Below are 25936 nucleotides of genomic sequence, written 5' to 3'. Positions count from 1 at the left end.
GCAGCAACCAAAAACAATTTATCAACGCCAGTGATCTTGAACACCTTAAGATTATAAAGGTGTATAGAACTAATGCCCGTAAATCCCCTTTCTCGGGGCAATGACGGGTTGGGTATATAACTATCGGGACAAAGGTTTGATATTTTTATTTTTCATTATTATTTTTATTTTTAATTTTTAAGAAACCAATTGAAGTAAATGAGAGAGGAGGAAAGTTATGTTGCATATGAATTTTTTTTTTTTATAGGAATGGGGAATAAGTTAGCCTATCATTTAGACCTAGCGGCACTTGTGTTTTTAGAACTTCGTGGAACGTGGAACTTCGCTTAGGGACCAACTAGTCCATAGTCATTATCAGAGACCAGTTCCTCCAGGCACTTGGCTTGATAGGAGACCTTTAGGATGCTTCCGGTGTGGGGACTGCAAATATTGTAATTGGGTTGTCAAATCAAAAAGTTTTTGCAGTGCCAGTACCGGTAAAAAATATGTTATCAATGATTTTTGCAATTGCAAGACAAGCGGGGTGGTCTATATGGCTACTTGTAGTTGTCCCTTGAATTATGTACGTAAGACTACAAGGGAGCTACGCAGACGTATCGGAGAACATCTAGGGGACATTACACACAAGAGGGACACCCCCCTGGCCCGTCACGTCTGGGAATTCCATCAGGGTGTTAGCAAGTCCATTTCGTTTGTTATTATTGAAGTGGTTAAACCAAGCCCTAGGGGTGGTGATCTGGATAAAAGGATTCTACAGAGAGAATGTAGGTGGATTTATTTTCTAAAAACACAAGTGCCGCTAGGTCTAAATGATAGGCTAACTTATTCCCCATTCCTATAAAAAAAAAAATTTCATATGCAACATAACTTTCCTCCTCTCTCATTTACTTCAATTGGTTTCTTAAAAATTAAAAATAAAAATAATAATGAAAAATAAAAATATCAAACCTTTGTCCCGATAGTTATATACCCAACCCGTCATTGCCCCGAGAAAGGGGATTTACGGGCATTAGTTCTATACACCTTTATAATCTTAAGGTGTTCAAGATCACTGGCGTTGATAAATTGTTTTTGGTTGCTGCCTTTAAAATTTAAGCCCCTTTTCATCATATCCTAATTGGGTTTTCTCTCTATCCCCCCCCTCCTCCTTCCCTTATTTTTATCAATTGCGCTGTTATTAGACAGTATGTGATATCCCTTTAAATTTCATCTAGTCACCTTTGAACCCTGTAAGGGTTAAATATTGTGACACAAAAACATTGAACCAAAGCACATCTCGCGTCAGAATCAACGCCACTCCATAAGGCACATAGGAGAAACAAGAACTGGAGCTTTCAAAAGGCTGTTTTGTAAAACATCAAAAAGCTTTATTATATATAAATTTAAAATTGGGTTTCAATCATTACAGATAATATAAAGATGCTAATAGCGGACAAGGTGAAAAACCACATAGAAGTGGGGAGCAAAGGTGACAGCCACCCCAAGTGGGGAAGTAATCTTAACAGGGACAAAAAGTAATGAATAATCATTGATGGCTGGCTAACAAATATGGCGCCTCTGTCCTGACATGGTATATAGAAACGTATAGCCGAATCGGCATCAGACCGTTAAACAGGGCAGAGGCACCAGAGAACAGACCAATCACATAAAGAAGAAGATCCAGTAATAGGCTCACTGGCCTTGCCCGCCCCCTGGCCGTCCTTCTGATGGGTGGGGGTGGCCTCGGAGTACGGAGTTTACTGTGCTCCGGGCCTCCTCTCTCATCGGACGGCTGTGGGGCGTGTGATGCCGGGCGCGCGTGCGTGCTAGCGGGGATCCGATTGGTCAGGACACATTCTCTAGGTCCTGGTCTGCCCAATGAGGTCATGTGACCTCTCATTTAAGGTCCTTGAACGGCATTTTCCGTACACCTTCCCTGATGAAGCCAGACATAACCCGTGTTGCGAAACGCGCGTAGGAAGGCTCCTTTTCACTGGTGTGGGACGCTCTGGTGATCACCTCCTTGCCATGTGTAAGTTATGGGACTATTACTGGATCTTCTTTATGTGATTGGTCTGTTCTCTGGTGCCTCTGCCCTGTTTAACGGTCTGATGCCGATTCGGCTATACGTTTCTATATACCATGTCAGGACAGAGGCGCCATATTTGTTAGCCAGCCATCAATGATTATTCATTACTTTTTGTCCCTGTTAAGATTACTTCCCCACTTGGGGTGGCTGTCACCTTTGCTCCCCACTTCTATGTGGTTTTTCACCTTGTCCGCTATTAGCATCTTTATATTATCTGTAATGATTGAAACCCAATTTTAAATTTATATATAATAAAGCTTTTTGATGTTTTACAAAACAGCCTTTTGAAAGCTCCAGTTCTTGTTTCTCCTATGTGCCTTATGGAGTGGCGTTGATTCTGACGCGAGATGTGCTTTGGTTCAATGTTTTTGTGTCACAATATTTAACCCTTACAGGGTTCAAAGGTGATTAGATGAAATTTAAAGGGATATCACATACTGTCTAATAACAGCGCAATTGATAAAAATAAGGGAAGGAGGAGGGGGGGGAGAGAGAGAAAACCCAATTAGGATATGATGAAAAGGGGCTTAAATTTTAAAGGCAGCAACCAAAAACAATTTATCAACGCCAGTGATCTTGAACACCTTAAGATTATAAAGGTGTATAGAACTAATGCCCGTAAATCCCCTTTCTCGGGGCAATGACGGGTTGGGTATATAACTATCGGGACAAAGGTTTGATATTTTTATTTTTCATTATTATTTTTATTTTTAATTTTTAAGAAACCAATTGAAGTAAATGAGAGAGGAGGAAAGTTATGTTGCATATGAAATTTTTTTTTTATAGGAATGGGGAATAAGTTAGCCTATCATTTAGACCTAGCGGCACTTGTGTTTTTAGAAAATAAATCCACCTACATTCTCTCTGTAGAATCCTTTTATCCAGATCACCACCCCTAGGGCTTGGTTTAACCACTTCAATAATAACAAACGAAATGGACTTGCTAACACCCTGATGGAATTCCCAGACGTGACGGGCCAGGGGGGTGTCCCTCTTGTGTGTAATGTCCCCTAGATGTTCTCCGATACGTCTGCGTAGCTCCCTTGTAGTCTTACGTACATAATTCAAGGGACAACTACAAGTAGCCATATAGACCACCCCGCTTGTCTTGCAATTGCAAAAATCATTGATAACATATTTTTTACCGGTACTGGCACTGCAAAAACTTTTTGATTTGACAACCCAATTACAATATTTGCAGTCCCCACACCGGAAGCATCCTAAAGGTCTCCTATCAAGCCAAGTGCCTGGAGGAACTGGTCTCTGATAATGACTATGGACTAGTTGGTCCCTAAGCGAAGTTCCACGTCTGTAAGTAATGGATGGGTGGGGAGCAATATTGTTACAAATGTCTGGATCTGCACGGAGAATTCCCCAGTGTTTTCGGAGTATGCCATAGATTCTTTCTGACTGGCAGTCAAATGTTCCAATAACTCTAATGACTTCCTCATCGTTTGCCCTTACCCGAGGTTGTAGAAGAGAATCCCTATCCCTATTAAGGGCATGCTTAAAGGCTCCTCTCAACACGTCATCCGGATAACCTCTTTGTCTAAAACGCTCTTGTAGGTCCCTAGACTGCTCAAAAAAAATCATTTTTCTTAGAGCAATTTCTCCTCATACGGAGATATTGTCCTTTAGGTATTCCACGTTTTAAAGGGATCGGATGGAAACTATCCCATCTTAAGAGGTTATTTGTTGACGTTGGTTTCCTATAAGTTCGAGAAGAAAGGTGTCCTTGATTATCCACCGAAAAAACAATATCCAGGAAAGCCAGTGATGATGACTCTATTTCGCTTGTAAACGACAGACCAAAATCATTAGTGTTAATCTCCTTGATGAATCTATGGAAGTCTACCTTGCTGCCTGACCAAATCAAAAAAATATCATCGATGAACCTCCCCCAAAAGTGGATCAATTTGACCCACCAGGGGGAGTCATCGGAAAAAATGACGGTTTCCTCCCACCAGCCCAGGAGCAAGTTGGCATACGATGGGGCACAAGAACTCCCCATCGCAGTGCCCCTGCGCTGGTGGAAGTACTTACCGTCAAAAACAAAATAATTGTGCGTCAAGGTGTATGTCAGGAGCTCCAATACCAAATTGTTATGGGGTTGCAAGTACACTGCTCTAGACCGGAGATAATGACGTACTGCTTCAACACCCCTAGCATGTGGTATAGAGCTATATAGGGCTTCCATATCAATTGATGCAAGGAACATCTCTGATTCGACCAAGACCCCATCTGTTTTCAAAAGGAGATCAGAGGTACAGTTAGGTCCAGAAATATTTGGACAGTGACACAATTTTCGCGAGTTGGGCTCTGCATGCCACCACATTGGATTTGAAATGAAACCTCTACAACAGAATTCAAGTGCAGATTGTAACGTTTAATTTGAAGGTTTGAACAAAAATATCTGATAGAAATTGTAGGAATTGTACACATTTCTTTACAAACACTCCACATTTTAGGAGGTCAAAAGTAATTGGACAAATAAACCAAACCCAAACAAAATATTTTTATTTTTAATATTTTGTTGCGAATCCTTTGGAGGCAATCACTGCCTTAAGTCTGGAACCCATGGACATCACCAAACGCTGAGTTTCCTCCTTCTTAATGCTTTGCCAGGCCTTTACAGCCGCAGCCTTCAGGTCTTGCTTGTTTGTGGGTCTTTCCGTCTTAAGTCTGGATTTGAGCAAGTGAAATGCATGCTCAATTGGGTTAAGATCTGGTGATTGACTTGGCCATTGCAGAATGTTCCACTTTTTAGCACTCATGAACTCCTGGGTAGCTTTGGCTGTATGCTTGGGGTCATTGTCCATCTGTACTATGAAGCGCCGTCCAATCAACTTTGCGGCATTTGGCTGAATCTGGGCTGAAAGTATATCCCGGTACACTTCAGAATTCATCTGGCTACTCTTGTCTGCTTTTATGTCATCAATAAACACAAGTGACCCAGTGCCATTGAAAGCCATGCATGCCCATGCCATCACGTTGCCTCCACCATGTTTTACAGAGGATGTGGTGTGCCTTGGATCATGTGCCGTTCCCTTTCTTCTCCAAACTTTTTTCTTCCCATCATTCTGGTCCAGGTTGATCTTTGTCTCATCTGTCCATAGAATACTTTTCCAGAACTGAGCTGGCTTCATGAGGTGTTTTTCAGCAAATTTAACTCTGGCCTGTCTATTTTTGGAATTGATGAATGGTTTGCATCTAGATGTGAACCCTTTGTATTTACTTTCATGGAGTCTTCTCTTTACTGTTGACTTAGAGACAGATACACCTACTTCACTGAGAGTGTTCTGGACTTCAGTTGATGTTGTGAACGGGTTCTTCTTCACCAAAGAAAGTATGCAGCGATCATCCACCACTGTTGTCATCCGTGGACGCCCAGGCCTTTTTGAGTTCCCAAGCTCACCAGGCAATTCCTTTTTTCTCAGAATGTACCCGACTGTTGATTTTGCTACTCCAAGCATGTCTGCTATCTCTCTGATGGATTTTTTCAGCCTCAGGATGTTCTGCTTCACCTCAATTGAGAGTTCCTTAGACCGCATGTTGTCTGGTCACAGCAACAGCTTCCAAATGCAAAACCACACACCTGTAATCAACCCCAGACCTTTTAACTACTTCATTGATTACAGGTTAACGAGGGAGACGCCTTCAGAGTTAATTGCAGCCCTTAGTGTCCCTTGTCCAATTACTTTTGGTCCCTTGAAAAAGAGGAGGCTATGCATTACAGAGCTATGATTCCTAAACCCTTTCTCCGATTTGGATGTGAAAACTCTCATATTGCAGCTGGGAGTGTGCACTTTCAGCCCATATTATATATATAATTGTATTTCTGAACATGTTTTTGTAAACAGCTAAAATAACAAAACTTGTGTCACTGTCCAAATATTTCTGGCCCTGACTGTATCACGGATATAGGATGGTAGGGCAAGGACGAAAGGTTTGAGGATCACATCAATGTAGATGCCAACATTTTGGGTAATTGACCCCACTCCTGATACTATTGGACGTCCCTTAAGTGGGGGATACCCCTTATGAATTTTCGGGAGTGTGTAGAAAGTGGCCACTGATGGTTTAATTGGTAACATAAATTCATATTCCTTCTTGGAGATTAAATGTGTCTCAAGGGCCTGATCCAAAATCACTGTAAGCTCTACCAAATACATACTCGTGGGGTCGGTCTCAAGAACCCCATAGGTTGTTTTATCCTCCAGGAGACACTTGCACATACCCCTATATACATCGTGGTCCATGACAACAAGGTTTCCACCTTTATCTGATGGTTTCACTATAATCATCTGATTATTTTTAAGTAGTCCAAGGGCCTCCCTTTCACCCTCAGTGAGATTACTAGAATTAGAACCACCCTGTAATCTTGCAATATCATCCTCTACCAACTTAAGGAATATATCAATACTTGATAGCTCACTTAATGGAGGTAATCTCTGACTCTTGTTGCTCAACTCTGTGAAAGGACCCCGACTTCTGTCTCGTTCCCCTTCCTCCAGGAGTTCCGTCAGGATGTTTACTCCCTCTAAGTCCGAAACCTCAATCCCCAGTTGTTTACATCTCTCACTATCGTTGTTTTTAAAAAAAAAATTCCATTTAAGTTTCCTACAAAACAAATTAATGTCTTTAGTCCAAGAGAATCTGTCAAATGACTGTCGGCACAAAAGACAGACCCCTTCTTAGGACAGATAACATATCATTTGTGAGAGTGAGTGAGGAAAGATCTTGTTTCTGCGTTTGAACCATGAGAAAAATAATTTCCTCTCTGATTGCGCCATCATTGCTGGTTGCTGTGTTGCTGGTATCTGATCAGACGCAGTAATGGGACGCTTCTGTGAAGCCGGGATTCCATCGCGCATGCGCGATGGAGTCATCTCATTGATATGTCGGGGATGCCGGCGTCCTAGCGCGCATGCGCGGTGACGTCAATCTAGATGCATGTTCTGGTTGGATGGCTGGGAGGCGTCCTTGTTGGTGACGTGGACGCTGCAGATTGGACTAGATGCATTTGCCCTTATGATTGGAGGGTTTCCCGAACTGCAGCATCTGATTGGGTGCTTCGAGTGGAGGCTATTGAGATATGTTATGCCGGAAGTTCAGCGTGCAGGCACGATCGTGTCATTTCACCCAGGATTTAGGGTGTAAAGTTGTTAAATATAAATATTAAAATTGACACGCTACAGTATACAGGATCTTGATTAGGCAGAGCGTATGTGTCATATAAGCATCGCTCGATCCTAATATCATTTATGGGGGATGGCGATTGTGTGTGTCTGGGGGTGGATTACATCTGGATGTTTTAAGGGAATAAGGGCGGCACAGGTTTAGTTGCCGCACCGTTCTAAAACTGCATACAACTACACAGCGCCTGCGTGCATATAGGTGGCATGCGCAGTGAAATCAGCAGAGACAAATTAGCCAGTGATCTTGATTGGCCGACATCTCCATGTGACCTAATGGCGCCGGCTTTTAAACCCTGCACACTCTGTGATCAGGGCACACAGCCATGAATCACCACATCTGACAGCTAGGATTCTTTTTGCCTCCTGATGATCCTTGAATCTAAAATGAAGGGGAAACGCGTCGAGGCGGTATGAAAACATTCATCTGAAGGGAAGTAGTTGGAATTTAACAATTCCCTCTTTGAGTGCTAAATTGTTGCATTTCGATGTGTTGTTTTGCTTCTTAACATGTAGGATTACCCTAAAAACAAAAATGCACGATTGATGAATCTGCTTATCTTCATGACTATCTAAGTGCATCTTGATATACCTGCATAGTTTGACGTTTTTGTGTGTTTCCATGCATAATGGTTACAAACGTACGGATTTAAGTAATAGCATATTGATTATTGATTATAATCCTGTTGAGAAGGGATATCTATGCTATCAAATTACAGGTTGTGGGTTCATAACTCCATCATCTTGAATCACGTACGAGTGTTGTGCCATTTTTTAGTATTAACTCACTTCTAGTCAGGGCGCATTAAGGGCAAGCCGACGTGGAACGGGGGCGCCCAAAACTGTTACGGCGTCACACCCTCCATTGGTAGGTAGGAGTAAGGTTTCATAGGGTGAGATAGGGACCCCATAGAGAATGTCTTCTCCCCTCTCCTCCATTTCCCTGCCCCGTTAGTGGCTAATACTTTTTATTGAGGGTGCATTGAGGAAAAATTGATTCTGAACGGGGGCGCCCAGAGAAAAGCACGGCGCTATATGTATATATATTTGTACATCACCCCGTAGGATAGATAGGAGCTTGACCTCTTAAAGAGAATATAAGAGTCCCATTTAGGTTGATCCTATAATCTCCTTGTATGCCCCTGTGTGTGTTCACAATCACTGGGTGTGTTTTTCTAATATCTAATATTTATGATATAATAAAGTTTATTATTTTATATTGATGATTGAGGCTTTCTCCGTTTTCTAATATGTAAACTCCTCAAGAAAAGAACAAAACCAGGTTTAAACCATCTACATTTTCTCAGGTACCCTGGCTGACTCTTACAGCTGGACACATACGGTGCATTGCGTAAGTATTCGGCTCCCTTGAATTTTTCAACCTTTTCCCACATTTCAGGCTTCAAACATAAAGATAAATATTTTTATGTTATGATGAAGAATCAACAAGTGGGACACAATTGTGAAGTTGAACGAAATTTGCTTATTTTAAACGTTTTTAAAAAAAATAAATAACTGAAAAGTGGGTTGTGCAATATTATTCGTCCCCTTTACTATCAGTGCAGCAAACTTACTCCATAAGTTCATTGAGGACCTCTGAATGATCCAATGTTGTCCTAAATAACTGATCATAAATATAATCCACCTGTGTGTGATCAAGTCTCCGTATAAATGCACTTGCTCAGTGATAGTCTCAGTGTTCTGTTTAAAGCGCAAATAGCATCATGAAGACCAAGGAACACAACAGGCAGGTCCGTGATACTGATGTTGAGAAGTTTAAAGCCGGATTTGGTTGCAAAAAGATTTCCAAAACTTTAAACATCCCAAGAAGCACTGTGCAAGCGATCATATTGAAATGGAAGGAGTATCATATCACTGCAAATCTACCAAGACCCGGCCGTTCATCCAAACTTTCATCTCAAACAAGGAGAAAACTGATCAGAGATGCAACCAAGAGTCCCATGATCACTCTGGATGAACTGAAGAGATCTACAGCTGAGGTGGGAGAGTCTGTCCATAGGACAACAATCAATCGTACACTGCACAAATCTGGCTTTTATTGAAGAGTGCCAAGGAGACAGCACATTTTTAAAGATATCCATAAAATGTGTCATATAAAGTTTGCCACAAGCCACCTGGGAGACACACCAAACATGTGGAAGAAGGTGCTCTGGTCAGATGAAACAAAAATCAAACTATTTGGGCAACACAGCTCATCACCCTGAACACACCATCCCCACTGTCAAACATGGTGGTGGCAGCATCATTGTTTGGGCCTGTTTTTCTTCAGCAGGGACAGGGAAGATGGTTAAAATTAATGGGAAGATGGATGTATGGATGGATGGAGCCAAACACAGGACCACTCTTGAAGAAAACCTGTTGGAGTCTTCAAAAGACCTGAGACTGGGTCGGAGATTTGTCTTCCAGAAAGACAATGATCCCAAACATAAAGCAAAATCTACAATGGAATGGTTCACAAATAAACATATCCAGGTGTTAGAATGGCCAAGTCAAAGTCCAGACCTGAATCCAATCGAGAATCTGTGAAAGAGCGAAAAACTGCTGTTTACAAACGCTCTCCATCCTACCTCACTCAGCTTGAGCTATTTGCAAAGAAGGAATGGGCAAGAATTTCAGTCTCTTAAAGTGGAAAAGTGATAGAGACATACCCCAAGCGACTTGCAGCTGTAAATCACAGCAAAAGGTGGCACTACAAAGTATTAACTTAAAAGGGGAAGAATAATATTGCACGCCCCAATTTTCAGTTATTTATTTTTCTAAAAACTTTAAAATAAGCAATAAATTTTCTTCAACTTCACAATTGTGTCCCACTTGTTGTTCATTCTTCACCAAAACATTAAAATTTTTATCTTTGTTTGAAGCCTGAAATGTGGGAAAAGGTTGAAAAATTCAAGGGAGCCAAATGCTTATGCAAGGCACTGTACCTCGTTCCCTAAAGATGGCAGAAGAAAGAGGTTTAAGGCCCTCTTCACATGTCCGTGTCTCTGGTATGTGTTTGGTCCGTTTCCTCACGTGCCGGAGACACGGGCACACATAGACCCACTAAAATCAATGGGTCTGCGCACACGTGCGTGTTTTGCTATGGACCGTGTGTATGTGTGGAGCACACGTGTGCCCGTCTGCTCCACACGTAGACATGTCAGTTTTTCTCCGGCATCACGGGTGTCACACGGCCAGCACGGATGTGATCCGTGTTTCACGCAGCGGAGAAAACACACGTGTTTGTAAAAAAAAAATCAATACTCACCTTCTCCAGCACTACCCGCTGCTGTCACTTGCTTCTGACCTCTGCTCATTATGATCATTGAATATTCACTCCACTGCGGGCAGAAGCAGCAGCGGGGAGTCGGCAGGGCTGGAGACCGAAGATCAGCACCACGGACAGCAACGCCAGGGACAGGTGAGTAGAAAGTTCCGGTTCTCCGTGTGTTATCACAGATAACACACGGAGAACACACGTTGTGCCATGAAAACGGCACACGGAGGACAATACACAGCTTTGACACATGCGTGAAAAACGTGCTTGATTTTCACGGACGTGTGAAGGGGGCCAAAAGAGGACCTTTCACCAAATTTTTCATACTGAACTGGAGATAGAATCTAATAGGGACTGCAGAACAATTTTTTAAAATCATTTCACCTCTCCATTGCCGAGATATCAGCAATATATTTAGAAGTTAATAAAAAAAAAATGTACAAGGGAGCAAAACCTAAGAGATTTCACTGTGGGTGTATAAGTTATCCTTTTTTTAATGCTTACTAATCAAAATCAGGTAGCAACACACTGAGAAAAGAGGAATACATCCCACAGTTGCATTGACAAACAGTCTGCTCTCACTGCAAAGTGGTGGAATATGCTGGAGAAGAGCAGACCTGAATGTGACTAAAGCCTCACTCACGTCACGAGAAAAATTGACCAAGCATCATCACTGATCTCGATAAAAGTTTCATCAGAGTTTTATCAGAGTTTGATCTGAGGTTTCATCAGCTGTTCTTGGACATAAAGCAGCTTTTCCACCTTCTCCTATCCAACAGTCCATGAAAAAAAATCGGACCACACTCACTCAGATGACATCTGTCAGCCATCCAATTTTTTTCATTCTTCACCCAATCGGTGGCCCCGTGATGTGATCACAGGGTGCCGATTGGTTGTCATGACAGTTGGGAGTCAACGGGTCACTGTCCTGTCACTGTCCTGACATAGTTCCTTTGAATGCGTTCACAGGCGACCAGCATTTCTGCTGTACAGAGTGGTGCTGAAGCATCGCTCTATACAGCACACGCGTTCAGACTGTATTAGCTTCAAGTTAGTAAAATATATATATATATTCAGATCAAATTGCTCCATTGAAAATAAAACATATGAAAAAAAAAAAAACCCCATACATATCTGGTATCGCTTAGTTCAGATATGCCCGATATATCAAAATATATAAATTAATCTGATGGGTAATGCGCGTAACGAGTAGTGATAGTCGGATCCGGACTGTAAAAGTCTGAATCTGCGCGGTTTCAAAGGTGCCTGGGTGCCGGACCCGAGATTTCGGGTGTTTAATCTGGATCCGGCACGCGAGAAAATAAAAAAAAAAAAAAAAATATTTAAAAACGTGTGTTTGTACCTCCCTGATATGTTCTATATCCTGAGTGTATAACTGCAGAAGCTGGCACCTCTGATCCAGAGAGTCTGTACCTCCCTGATGTGTTCTATATATGTTCTAGATCTTTGCCGTGGTTTTGTGCCAGGAGGTGCACATTTGGTGCAGAGATGGTCTGCACCAGATTTCAGCTCCAAATTTGCACCTCCTAGAAGAAAATCCGCATGATATATGATGTGGTAGTGATGTGATTGTTTTGTCAGGAGTTGTAGAATGGGTGCAGGAATATGGTGTTAAAATTTCAGCACCAAATCTGCATCTCTTGGCAACACCCCCCCGTTTAATCAGGACATCAGAGGTCCTCTGAGGTTAGGTTACCTTTACCTGCGGTCACATGTAAGAACCTCTAGCTGTGACCACAAATAACTGGAGTGACGTCACCGCTAATTGCTGCAGCTCATTCATTCTCTGGAGCTCACAGCAAGCAATCATGCTCTATGCTCTATGGCGCTTGCTGTGAGATTCAGATATAGCAGAGCTGAATCGCCGTAGGAACTCATGTGGATTACGTCAGACATCAGGGGAGTTTTGGGGTTAATAAAGTGGTGAAAGAGGGGTTTTTTTGTATTTTATTCAAAATAAAGGAATTTTTTGGTGTTTGTGTTTATTTACATTCACTTACAGATTAGTGATTGGGTGCAATCACTAATCCAGGACATAGTGGATTGCAAACGCACCAGGGCAATCAGGAAGAGCGGGGTAAAGCGCTGAAATTGTTGCATCCAATGGATGCAACAATTCCGTGCGGCTGGAGGCTGATATTTTCAGACTGGATCTCCCCAGCACAGCCGCACACTCTGACAGGAGCGGGTCGGTTGCATGTATTTCTATGCAGCTGCATGCTCATGTCCGGAGAGCGTCAGGCCGAGCCAAATAATGAGAAGCGAGTCCCTCGCAAGTGTGATTCTGGCCTTATTTTCATACACAGCGAAGATAAAAAAGACTAGGAGAAAAAGGAGAATGTGTACCAATAATTGTTCAAGACAATAATTAAATTACATCTGTGATGACATGGACTGTCAGTGCCTAGCATGGGTTAAGTTTTTTAAAATTCAGCCAGACATGATGATAGTTTGTTTATAAACGGGGGATAAGCTCCTCATTGTTTCTACAAGACTCTTAAGCTGGTGTCACACATAACGACAACGACGTCGCTGCAACGTCACCATATTCTGTGACGTAGCAGCGACCATAGATGATCGTTAGTAAGCTGTCAAACATGTTATATAAAGCAGCGACGGAGTAGCGATCATAGCGACGTCGACAGTCGTTGTGTGGTTTCAGACGTAGCGTAGCGTCGCTGCTGCGGTGTCAAACACAAGGATTATCAGCTTATCAGCATGGCGCAGCGGGATAGCAGCGATCAAAAAATGACCTGGAACATTCAGGATCGAGCAACGATTTCGCAGCAGGGGTCTGATTGTTGTTATGTGTCACACACAGCGACGTCGCTGTTGAGGTCGCTGCAACGTCACAGAATATGGTGACGTTGCAGCGACGTCGTTGTCTAGTGTTAAAGTTCTTGTTGACTCATGTAATTGCCTTGGCCAGTGAAGGTCAGATACCCAGACAAATCAATTATGCGAACCTCCCATTGTATTACTATGTGTATTGCTAGATGCGATGTAACTTAGCTGTCTCTCCCTCGTATCTGCCAGAGATTATTACTAACTAGGGATATTTTGTATACGGCTTGAAATCTAGCCAATAAGAGCCCAGTCTTATCAACCAATCGTGAAAACCCCAATGCTCTGAATGGAGAGCTCATGGGTATAAGAAGGAGGACTGTCCATTGCTCGGGTAGACTCTTGCTACATGATACCAATCTAGGATCTGCGGATCCGATCGGCAAGCCATAACCGAACCTGGATTATAATACTACAATTTACAGCATCGAATGCAAGGTGTTATGATTCAGGGACCGAGGAGGACCAAAAATGCAGAAAACCAAAAAGTAATCAGAGTGGCTGGAACCTTAAGGGACTGCAGACCTAATCCTGACATACAACTAGAAGTAGCCGTTGGACGAGTCTACGATGACCTAGTTGTCTCGACACAGCCGGAGAACTAAATATTCTTATAGATAGAAATCTTTATAGGAAAGGATAGGAAGGAGTACTGTCTGCAGCCGTAAAAACCCTAATAAATACCAGCACGTCTGATATGAGAAAATCCTCAGACCACCTAAGGAAGAAATCTAGCTTGGGACAATCCAGTCACCTGACTACAGGCTTTGCGGTCCTCAGCCAGCTTCCGAAATCTTGAGTTTTTCCATTCTCGGTGGGTGCCCGTCGAAAGCGGGGTGCTGCTGGTTTGGCGTAAGTAGCCCTGGCAGCTCTGAGGCATGGACATTCTAATCCCTGGTGAGCCAGCGGAAGGGTGAGAAACTGTTGCCGGTTACATTCTGTGGTTTTGCTGTTTATGTGCCATATGCCGTTAATTGTTTGGGGATAAAATAAAGTCTTAAAATTGTGATTCCCTCATCCTGTTTTATCTGAGTAGTGTTCCGCCCACGGTTAAGGAGGTCGGGTGTTCACTTGGGATGAGCCCAGTGCCATGCTGTCTTTCTAAAGGCGGCCGGGTCAGTGGACGAGAGCACCCACTGACCCCCGTTGTCTCCACAATTGGTGGCAGCGGTGGGATACTACTCAGCCTGGTTTATCCAGGGGAGCTGCAGAGGACTGGTGTTCATGGACACCGTCCAAGGCTCAACAACCAGGGAGGCACATAAGCATACCCAGCAGGCCATAGGGAAAGCATTCATGTGTTGGACGCTGCCATATCCAACCCCATCAGCTCAGCTTTGGGCAAGGACTGGAGAGGAGTTACGACCGCAGCAGTAAATGGATGCTACAGGATCTGTGCTAGATGCAAAAGATTGAATACAGGAACACTGACACTCGGTCGGACTTGATCCAGAAATTGGTACATTGGGAGACCCAGAATGATGCAGAGGAGGATGAGGACACCGCCGATGTGGTATCAAAGGATGTAAACCATGTGTCTCATCCTATATCCAGTGACAGTCTGGAAACAAACCAAGCCCAAGCAGACCGAGTCAAGGAATTGTTAACTGCATTGGGGCCTGAAGCTTCAAGGGAAGAGAGGACTGGTGTTCTGCAATTAGTGTTGGGAGTTCCAATTTCCTTACCACCAGCACCTACATCCAGGATAGACCACCACCAAGGAAGTCCTCTTCACTACAGGGACATGCCAGTCTTTAATGAATCCAGCACTGAGATAGATGAACACTTGCAAAACTTTGAGGTGCTAATGCGTATGCACCAGGTGCCCACAGCTGAGTGGTCCAATACCTGTGGACAAGCTTGCCTGTCTGGGCCCAGGAGGCTGTCCGATCACTTGGGCCTCAGGACTACCTGGACTACGGAATTATTAAGGACACTGTTGGCCCTTTTTATCATAACCCCAAGAGACATCGCACTAAGTACCGGACTATGTCTCGCCAGGGTGTCATGTATGTCGAATTTGGCAGTCAACTATGACGACACTGTAACAGCTGGCTCGATGGTCAGGATACCCACTCCGCAGTAGCCCTCCAGAACGTGATGGTGCTCGAACAGCTGCTGGAGAAGATGGACCCGGAAATCCGAGAATAGATAGCTGACAGGAAGCCCGATACCCCAGAGCAAGCAGTGCGATTGGCTGACGAATTTACAGCCATCCGACCCAGCTGGAGGCCCAATAGGCCCATCGATCTCAGGAGGTCCCTTAACTATGGATCCAAGCGACCTCCAGACTACCGTGCTGGACTAACTAATTACACCACAGGAGCCCCAACAAGACAAAGGTTTACTAACAGGGCCGGTGACTTGTCTAACCCACAGCGCTGTTATATGTGTGGGTGCCTTGGACACATGGCCAAAGAGTGTCTTTAAAGTCGGGGCCCCATGCCTGGAGCCCATCTGCCAGTCCAACCAGTCAGCCTATGCCGAGATAAACCAACAAGACCTGAGGAATGCTACTCCCGGGAAACACCAACAGCGGAGGAATCGGTTTACCCAGTCCACACCCTACGGCAGGCTGGACACCGTACCCCAGCCAACCTCCATCGCCACATCCAGACGGTCAAGGTCAGTGATATACAGACTCAGGGACTTCGAGACACTGGATCTTCCATCACCCTGGTCAGCCCAGATAATGCTCCTACAGAACATCATTTATCTGGCCACCAAGTGACCATCTTCCTTGCTGGGGGCCAGCGCTCGAACATCCCTCCGTCATGAGTGCAGTTGGACTGGGAAACTGACCAAGGAGAGGTTAAAGTGGGGATCATGGACAGCCTCCCCATCCCTGTTATTTTGGGAAATGACCTAGGACAAGGACTATTCAGCCAGTCTGTCACCACCATCACCCGCAGTCAAGCCAATCACCATCCTGGTGCAGGTCTTTCTATCAACCCAATCGAGGAGAACCCTCTTCCTCAATCTTCAGCCTCCTCATCGAAGCCAACGAATGTGAGTACATTAGACCCAACTGTGGCCATTGACTGGGGGGAGATTGATCATAAGAAATTCAGGGAAGCCGAACTGACAGACCCCACCCTAGAGCTTATCCGTAGTGCGGCCGCTCAACCTGGGGGAGGAAATCAGGGGGAGGTGTATAGATAGGAAAAAGGCCTCTTATATCGGGAAAAGCCTGCATCCTGCCCAGAAAAACCCTGGACCCGTGTACATCAGCCAGTGGTACCCCAGCAATACCGACCCCAACTATTATGGTTAGCTCATGATGTTCCTGCGGCTGGGCACATGAGGGCCAAAAAGAACCGGGCCCACCTGTTGCGCAGTTTTTTCTGGCAAAAGGTCACTCAGGAAGTGCAAAAATACAGAGCCTCTTGCCCAGTGTGTCAACATATGGGGGGAGCCCCATGTCGTGCCCCACTCCAACCCATGCCCTAGATAGGAGAACCGTTGCAGAGAGTTGCCATTGATGTAGTAAGCCCCTTGGCCATCCCTAGCTGCAGTGGAAAAAGCTTCATCCTCACCCTGATAGATTTTGCCACCCGCTATCCAGAAGCCGTTGCCTTATCCTCCATAGATGCAGAGCACGTGGCTCAAGCCCTACTGGACATCTTTAGCTGGGTAGGGTTTCCACAAGAAGTATTGACTGACCAGGGGGCACAGTTCCATGTTGAACTGATTCTGACCCTGTGAGAGAAACATGGAGTCCACCCCATGCGTACCACCACCCCCTACCATCCTGAAACAAATGGATTGTGTGAGCGCTTCAACGGAAAGCATAAGCAGCTCATTAGCCATTATGTAGAGTCCGAGGGGGTAGGGGGAACTGGGAGAAAAACCTGCAGCAGCTCCTTTTTGCTTACCGGGAAGAACTGCAGTACTCCACTGGGTTCTCCCCCTTTGAATTGCTGCATGGCCAAAAGGTACGAGGGCCCCTAGAACTGGTACGAGAGAATTGGGAGGGCACCTTCCCCACAGAAGAGGTTCCCATTCTGGACAATCTTCAAAAGTTTAGGGAAAGGATGAGGCACCTCATGGCGTTAGCCCACGGGAATTTAGAAGTGGCTCAGGAAAGGCAAAAACGATGTTACAACCGCACTGCCCGAGCCCGAGAATTTGCCTGTGGACAGAAGGTCTTAGTACTAGTACCGGTACAGAAAAACAAGCTGCAACCTATGTGGGAGACTCCATTCACCATTACCAAGTAATGTGGCAATACCGACTACACCGTGGCCCTGGATCGAGCATGTGTTCGTGAGCGTACCTACCACATCAACAAGCTAAAAGCTTATGAGGAACGAGAGGTCACTAATTTAGCAGTTTGTTGTCCAGAGTTAGATGACCCAGAGTTGGACCAGATCCCAGACCTATTAGTGGAATCCAAAATGGAAATGGGGGTAAAAGATGTATCACTGGGGGAACAGCTTTGTCCATCACAGAAGCGACAGATATCAGACATTCTCTGAACATATGAATCCCTGTTCACGAGTCATCTATTATGATGAGGCGTAACTAATAGGCTGCATACCAGATACTGTGAACCTGCATGTGTGAACAGTGACCTATGCAAGCCACAAGTGTGCAATTTTACCATCTTCCTTTGCACCTGTGATGTCTCGATTTAATGGAGGTCTTGCTGCATCCTGGCAGTGCATTAGTCTTTTTTGCCTTGGGCAGTTTACATCTTCTGCCGTTAGTCTGTGAGTTTTTGCTGTTCACGAGTTAGCCTGGTAGAACCCCCTGGTCCAGCATCATGTCAACACAGAGGCAGCCACTCCACTAAGACAACCTGCCTAACGGGTGACCCCTCCTGTGTTGGCAATGATGAAGGCCAAGGTGGATGACATGTTAAATATGGGAGTCATAGTTCCCTCCCATAGCCCATGGGCTGCCAGTGTTGTCTTGGTGCCAAAAAAGGACAATAGTACTCGCTTGTGTGTGGGCTATAGACGGCTCAATGAGGTCACGATTACAGATGCCTACCCCATGCCCTGGATGGATGAACTACTGGATAGGTTAGGGGGATCTCGGTTTATATCTACCCTCGATTTGTGCAAGGGATACTGGCAGATCCCACTCACAAAAGAGGCTCAAGAGAAATTGGCCTTCATAACCCCTTTTGGCCTATTTGAATTTACCAGCATGCCTTTTGGGGTGAAGAATGGCCTGGCTACCTTCCAGAGGATGGTAGACCATTTACTGGAGGGATGTCAGTCTTATGCCCAAGCCCATTTGGATGACATCGCCATCTTCAGCGACACTTGGGAAGAGCATCTTCAGCACGTATACCAGGTGCTACAGAGGGTAGCCAAAGCCCAGCTTACCATCCGACCTGACAAATGCCAAATGGGGATGGCTGAAGTGCTATACCTGGGACATTGGGTGGGAAGTGGGTGCATTCTTCCCGAGCCTGCAAAAGTAGAAGCCATTATCCAGTGGCCATGCCCGGTCAACCAAGAACAGGTCCGCGTGTTCCTAGGAACCGCAAATTATCAAAAGTTTATCCCCCATTACAGTACCATAGCAAAACCGCTCACTGACCTCACAACCAAAAGATATGCCCGTAACCTTATCTGGACCCCAGAATGTGAAACTGCGTTCCTCCAGTTGAAAGACCAGCTGGCCCAGAGCCCAGCCCTAACTGCTCCTGACTTCCGTCGCAGGTTCATCTTCCAAACAGACGCATCGGACAAAGGACTAGGAGCTGTACTTAGCCAAGTGGGGGATAACTGTGAGGAACATCCGATAGCTTACCTCTCCCGGAAACTGTTGGACCGAGAGAGGGCTTACGCAACCATAGAAAAACCATTGTCTGGGTCCTGAAAAAATTGCAGCCCTACCTCTATGGCAATGAGTTCACAGTCCTCAATGATCACAATCCATTGAGTTGGCTAAATCGCACTGCTGTGGACAACGGACGCTTGCTCAGATGGAGTCGGATGTTACAATCTTACAATTTTTCCATCTCCCATAAACAAGGCAAGAACCATGGAAACGCGGATGGGCTTTCCCGACAGGTGGAGAAGGATGATCGGAAGGCTATCCTGTCTGGCTAATATTAAGAAGGGGGAGGAATGTGACGACATGGACTCTGTCAGTGCCTACCATGGGTTATGTTTCTTAAAATTCAGCCAGACATGATGATAGTTTGTTTATAAACGGGGGATAAGCTCCTCATTGTTTCTACAAGACTCTTAGGAGTCTAGTGTTAAAGTTCTTGTTGACTCATGTAATTGCCTTGGCCAGTGAAGGTCAGATACCCAGACAAATCAATTATGCAAACCTCCCATTTTATTACTATGTGTATTGCTAGACTCGATGTAACTTGGCTGTCTCTCCCTCGTCTCTGCCAGAGACCATTACTAACTAGGGATATTTTGTATACGGCTTGAAATCTAGCCAATAAGAGCCCAGTCTTATCCACTAATCGTGATGACCCCAATGGTCTGAATGGAGAGCTCAGGGGTATAAGAAGGAGGACTGTCCATTGCCCGGGTAGACTCTTGCTACATGATACCAATCTAGGATCTGCGGATCCAATTGGCAAGCCATAACCGAAACTGGATTATAATACTACATGGACTTCAGCATCAAATGCAAGGATTCAGCTAAGATATCAAGGACTACCCAAGGAAGGAATCCAGCTTGAGACAATCCAGTCACCTGACTACAGGCTTTGCGGTCCTCAGCCAGCTTCCTAAATCTGACGTTATTTTATTCTCGGTGGGTGCTGCTGGTTTGGAGTAAGTAGCCCTGGAAGTTCTGAGGTACGGACATTCTAATCCCTGGTGAGCCAGCGGAAGGGTGAAAAACTGTTGCCGGTTACATTCTGTGGTTTTGCTGGTTATGTGCCATATGGCGTTAAATTGTTTGGGGATAAAATAAAGTCTTAATATTGTGATTCCCTCATCCTGTGTTGTCTGAGTAGTGTTCCGCCCACGGTTAAGGAGGTCGGACGTTCAGTTGGGATGAGCCCTGGACCATGCTGTCTTTCTAAAGGCGGCCGGGACAGCGGACGAGAGCACCCACTGACCCCCAGTGTCTCCACATCATCATTTATTGAAAATATGCAAAAAGACATGGTCTTGCTATTGGTCTTTTTTTCTATAAATCAATATTGATTGTATATTTATTAATTCATAGCAAGCCCAATTGATACTGATTCTCGTCTATTAGATCACCTTGTGAATTATCTTGTTCGGAAGGGGGTAGTCACCTTTTTTCTATTTTGCATGGTATATTGCTATCCCTGCTTTTACCTCAGTGTAATTTTATTGCATACTATTAGTAACTCATACATCTTACTATTTTTATGTCTTTTGCATATTTTCAATAAATGATGTAATTTAATCATTGCCTTGAACAATTATTGGTACACATTCTTCTTTTTCTCCTCGTCTTCATTACTCTATTTGAAGTTTGTATCTTCCCGAGGGGTACCAATTGGTGTATCCTCTGTGTATAATTTTGTAATATCGCCTTACTTCCTTTGTATTTAACAGCCAAAATAAAGCCCGACAGCTGGGGGCTGCAGCCGTGGGCCTTATCTGTGCTGGGTATCAGAATATGGGGGGCCCTACACTCATTGTTTTATTTATGTTTATACCACGATACTGACTCGCAGACAGTTGCACTGCTTTCCCCGCCCACCGGCCATTCTGGTGCCTGTGATTGGTTGCAGTTAGACACTCCAGCACCCTGTCAGCTGACTGCAACCAATTACACACGCTGGTGGGCAGGGAAAGCAGTGAATATTCAATGAGAGTTAATTGTTTGCTCCAAAAGCGAATGCATGACCTGGAAGCAGCTTGACACCATGACGGATCTTCAGTGATTACACCGCGTGCGCTCCTTCTCCCTATACCTTCTATCAACATTTTTAATCTCCGGATTCTGGTACCCATAGACTTATTTGGGTACCGGAATCCGGACTGAATTCAGATTTTTTTTTTTTACATTTAGCAGGGACCCGTCCGTCCCAGTTATCTCGAAATCCGCCCAGCTCTAGTATATGAGAAAAAAACATTGCAATAAGAGGCAATTAAAATATACTGAATCAACCCCAAAATTTTATAGTTAAAATAGATAGCTCAGCATGCAAAAAATAAGCCATCACACAGAACCAGATGTCGAAAAATAAGAACGCTAATGGTCTCAGAAAACTGCGACAAAAGCAAAAAAAAAATTGGACAAATTTCAGAATTCTTTCTTTAATGCTTAAAAGGGACTGTATCGTCTAATTTTTTTTTTGCTGATGCCGTCAGGAGACCGCTTCACGGATTACCGGCAGCTCCTGCAGCGATCGGACAGGAGTCAGCACGTACGTGTGTAGGTTTTTTTTTCACTAATGCATCAGCTGATTGTATAAAAGCCATTTATACCATCAACTGCTGTGTCATGTGATTCAGGCACTTGAAGCTGACACATCATCTGATCGCTTTGCCTTCCAGCAAACCGATGAGATGATATTGGATCCAGATTGGACGTCGCGGGACCCTTGCCCAGGATTACTGTGGAGGGGGTTCTTTATTTCAATAAAGATTGAGTCACTAATTGTGTTGTGTTTTATTTTTCTGTGTGTTGTTTTTTTTTTTAAATCTTTACTAGAAATTCATGGTCGCCATGTCTAATATTGGCGTGACACCATGAATTTCGGGCTTAGGGCCAGCTGATAATATAAAGCTAGCCCTAACCCCATTATTACCCAGCGAGCCACCCATCACCAGGGCAGCTGGAAGAGTTGGATATAGTGCCAGAAGATGGCTCTTCTATGAAAGCGCCATTTTCTGGGGTGACTGCGGACTGCAATACGCCGCGGGGGTGCCCAGAAAGCTTGGGCACTCTGCACTGCGGATTCCAATTTCCAGCTGCCTAGGTGTACCTGGCTGGACTCAAAAATTGGGCGAAGCCCGTGTCATTTTTTTTAATTTTACTTATTTCATGAAATTCATGAAATAATTAAAAAAAAAAGGACTTCACTATATTTTTGGTTCACAGCCGGGTACAAATAGGCAGCTGGGGGTTGGGGGCAGCCCGTATCTGCCTGCTGTACCTGGCTAGCATACAAAAATATGGCGAGGCCCACCTCATTTTTTGGGGGGGCAAAAAACTCCTGCATACAGTCCTGGATGGAGGAAGCTGAGCCTTGTAGTTCTGCAGCTGCTGTCTGCTCTCCTGCATATACTAGTGGATGGAGCATGCTGAACCTTGTAGTTCTGCAGCTGCTGTCTGCTCTACTGCATACACTATTGGATGGAGGATACTGAGCCTTGTAGTTCTGCTCCCCCTGCCTCTCCCTCCAGCATAAAGTCCTGGATGGAGCATGCTGAGCCTTGTAGTCCTGCAGCTGTATGCTCTCCTGCATACACTAGTGGAGAATGAAGAACATATTGAAAAAGGAAATGTCATCAGACCTTTTATCTTTTTCTATTTTTTCAACAATCTTTAATGGCATTGTTCACTCATAAAAATGCAGTGAGCAAAAAAGCAGTAAAAAAACGCGGTAAAAAAGCATGCGTTGTTGCCGCGTTTTTTTGCAACGGGTGCTTGTTTGTGCATTTTTTGCTACAAAAACGCAGCATCAAACAAAGAAGTGTGTGAACCTAGCCTTTCTTTCACTTACAGTTTAGTGATGAGGGTGTGTCATATAGACGCCTGCCATCACTAAACTATGACTTAGTGGCAGCTGCTGCCATTAACTCCTTCATTACCCAGATTGCCACCGCATCATGGCAACGGAAAGACCCGGGAAAAGTCCGGCACTGTTGCATCTAATGGATGCGGCAATTCCGGGTGGCTGCTGGCTGATATTTTTAGGCTGGGGGGCTCCCCAGCCTAAGAATACCAGCCCCCAGCTGTGAGGCTTTATTCTGGCTGGTTAGCAAAATTTGGGAGGACCGCACGCTGTTTTTGATACATTTTTTATTTATTTTTTTACTGTACGCTATGGACCCGCCCACCAGCGGCTGTGATTGGTTGCACTGAGACAGCTGTCACTCAGCGTTGGGGTGTGTCTGCCTGCAACCAATCACAGCCACCGGTGAGCAGGGAAGGAGTGAATACGAGATGGAATAATGAGCCAGCTATGGAAAATGAAAGCCGCCGCGGGAGCAGTGTGACAGCCGCCCGGTCATCGGTAAGTATGAAGCGCTTGCTCCTACCCCTTTTGGCTAGATTCGGTTCCCCATAAACTTTATATGGGGAGCAGCATCTGGCCAGATACCGTGGATCAATCCTCCGCTGACCCAGAGTCTGCGGGTGATTGGTCTGCCAACCCTTGTATCACAAAGGAGAGGATTAGATACACGGCTCAGCAGACAGTATCACGCAGGAGAGGATTAGATACACAGCTCAGCAGACCGTATCACACAGGACAGGATTAGATACACAGCTCAGCAGACAGTATCACAAAGAAGTGGATTAGATACACTGCTCAGCACACAGTATCACACAGGATAGGATTAGATACATGGCTCAGCAGACAGTATCACACAGGACAGGATTAGATACATGGCTCAGCAGACAGTATCACACAGGATAGGATTAGATACACGGCTCAGCAGACAGTATTACACAGGAGAGGATTAGATACACAGCTCAGCACACAGTATCACGCAGGAGAGGATTAGATACACAGCTCAGCAGACCGTATCACACAGGACAGGATTAGATACACAGCTCAGCAGACAGTATCACAAAGAAGTGGATTAGATACACTGCTCAGCACACAGTATCACACAGGATAGGATTAGATACATGGCTCAGCAGACAGTATCACACAGGACAGGATTAGATACATGGCTCAGCAGACAGTATCACACAGGATAGGATTAGATACACGGCTCAGCAGACAGTATTACACAGGAGAGGATTAGATACACAGCTCAGCACACAGTATCATAAAGGAGAGGATTAGATACACAGCTCAGCAGACAATATCACACAGGACAGGATAAGATACACAGCTGTGCAGACAGTATCACACAGGACAGGATTAGATATATAGCTCAGCAGACAGTATCACAAAGGAGAGGATTAGATACACGGCTCAGCATACAGTATCACACAGGAGAGGATTAGATACACAGCCCTGCAGAAAGTATCACACAGGATAGGATTAGATACAGAACTCTGCAGACAGTATCACCGGTATACACACAGGCCGACAGGTGGCAGGCGGAAGGGTTGAGTGGGGGGGTGTTTTTGGAGACAACACACACACACCCACCCACCGGCGGTAGAGGGCAGAATGGGGGCTGGGGAGAGCGGGAGGGAGGGTTTTTTATTACAGACAGTAATGGCGGGGGGGGAGGGGTGGCGGCAGTAGCGGTGGCTGGGGAGAGCGGAGGGAGGGGGTGTCATCGGTAACAAGGGGAAGGGGAGGTGGCCCGGACTCACATCCCGGCGGTTGACAGGTGTGAAGTGGAGCAAAAAGCATGGGTTGAAGCTACACAAAAATGGCGCTGAGATCCTCCCTCTGCTGTGATCTGGACAGCCCAGGGGGCGCGTCTAGGTCACAGCAGACGCCCACTGTAGCGTTAGTGAATGGGATCGGATCACGACCACTATGCTCTATGCACAGGGGCTGCCATAAAGGAGTGAGTAACTGTTGTTACACACACACAGCAAATCCAACATGGCCCCCAGTGCCTCCAGTAAAATTAGAATAACTGAAAAAGTAAATAAGCTGCGATTTTCATTTTGTATTAAAAATACTTGATTTCATAATCACTCTTTTTAATACAAAAATAAAAAAACGCGATACATTCCCTTTAAAGAAACCCAACTAACGTATATTTGAGTCTACGAACTTGTACTGACCTGGGGAATCATACGGCCAGCTTAGGTTTTACCATATAGTGAATTATGGTAAATAAAAAAAACCAAAAAATTGTGGAGTTGCATTTTTTTTCCATTTCACTGCACTTTAATTTTTCTTGTTTTCCAGTATAATATAGAGCAGAATTAATGGTTTCATTCAAAAGTACATCTCGTCCCGCAAAAAAACAAGCCCTCATACAGCTATGTTGATGGATAAATAAAAGTTATGGCTTTTAGAAAAAAAGGGAGGAAAAAACGAAAACCGGAAAATCACTGGGTAGTGAAGGGGGTTAAAACAGCAACACCTAAAGATACCATTCCTTATGAGTTTTTGTAATTTCTTATACTATATTACATTCCAAAGTAGCATTTTACAACAGCAAAAGGTGTGGCTGGTAAATTGAATTTCGCAAAGCCTTTATTTGCAGATAGACTACCTACATGATCTAACCATTTACAAATTATAATTCTGACATGCTTTGTTTTTAGATATTTGATTCCACCCAATGTTAACATGGGTAGTTCTAAAGCCATGCTTACCTGCATGCATTAAGAAGTGCTCTTGTGCCAGGAAATATCTGTGACAGTGTAGTATAACAAGGAATAGCTACTGCATTGTAAAAACCCATCTACATAAAGGAAGAGAACATCAGCATATTTGTAGAGACAAACACAGGTCATAGCATTATACATTACTGT

General features: G+C 44.6%; 1 protein-coding gene across 10 annotated transcripts in view; it reads right to left on the bottom strand.

Moving 5' to 3' along the window:
- PDE10A (phosphodiesterase 10A) overlaps positions 1-25936 on the bottom strand; it is a 699109-nt gene that overhangs the window by 40971 nt on the left and 632202 nt on the right. For 8 of the 10 annotated variants that reach the window (XM_075339766.1, XM_075339763.1, XM_075339765.1 and 5 more), the window contains one exon: positions 25778-25866. The exons of the other annotated variants lie outside the window; for them this stretch is intronic. In XM_075339766.1, coding sequence (XP_075195881.1) covers positions 25778-25866 — 89 coding nt within the window. The remainder of the gene's footprint in view (positions 1-25777; positions 25867-25936) is intronic. 10 annotated transcript variants of the gene reach the window in all.

This window comes from Anomaloglossus baeobatrachus, chromosome 3, assembly GCF_048569485.1.
Source record: "Anomaloglossus baeobatrachus isolate aAnoBae1 chromosome 3, aAnoBae1.hap1, whole genome shotgun sequence".
NCBI lineage: Eukaryota > Metazoa > Chordata > Amphibia > Anura > Aromobatidae > Anomaloglossus > Anomaloglossus baeobatrachus.
This window is presented reverse-complemented; position numbering and strand designations above follow the sequence as displayed.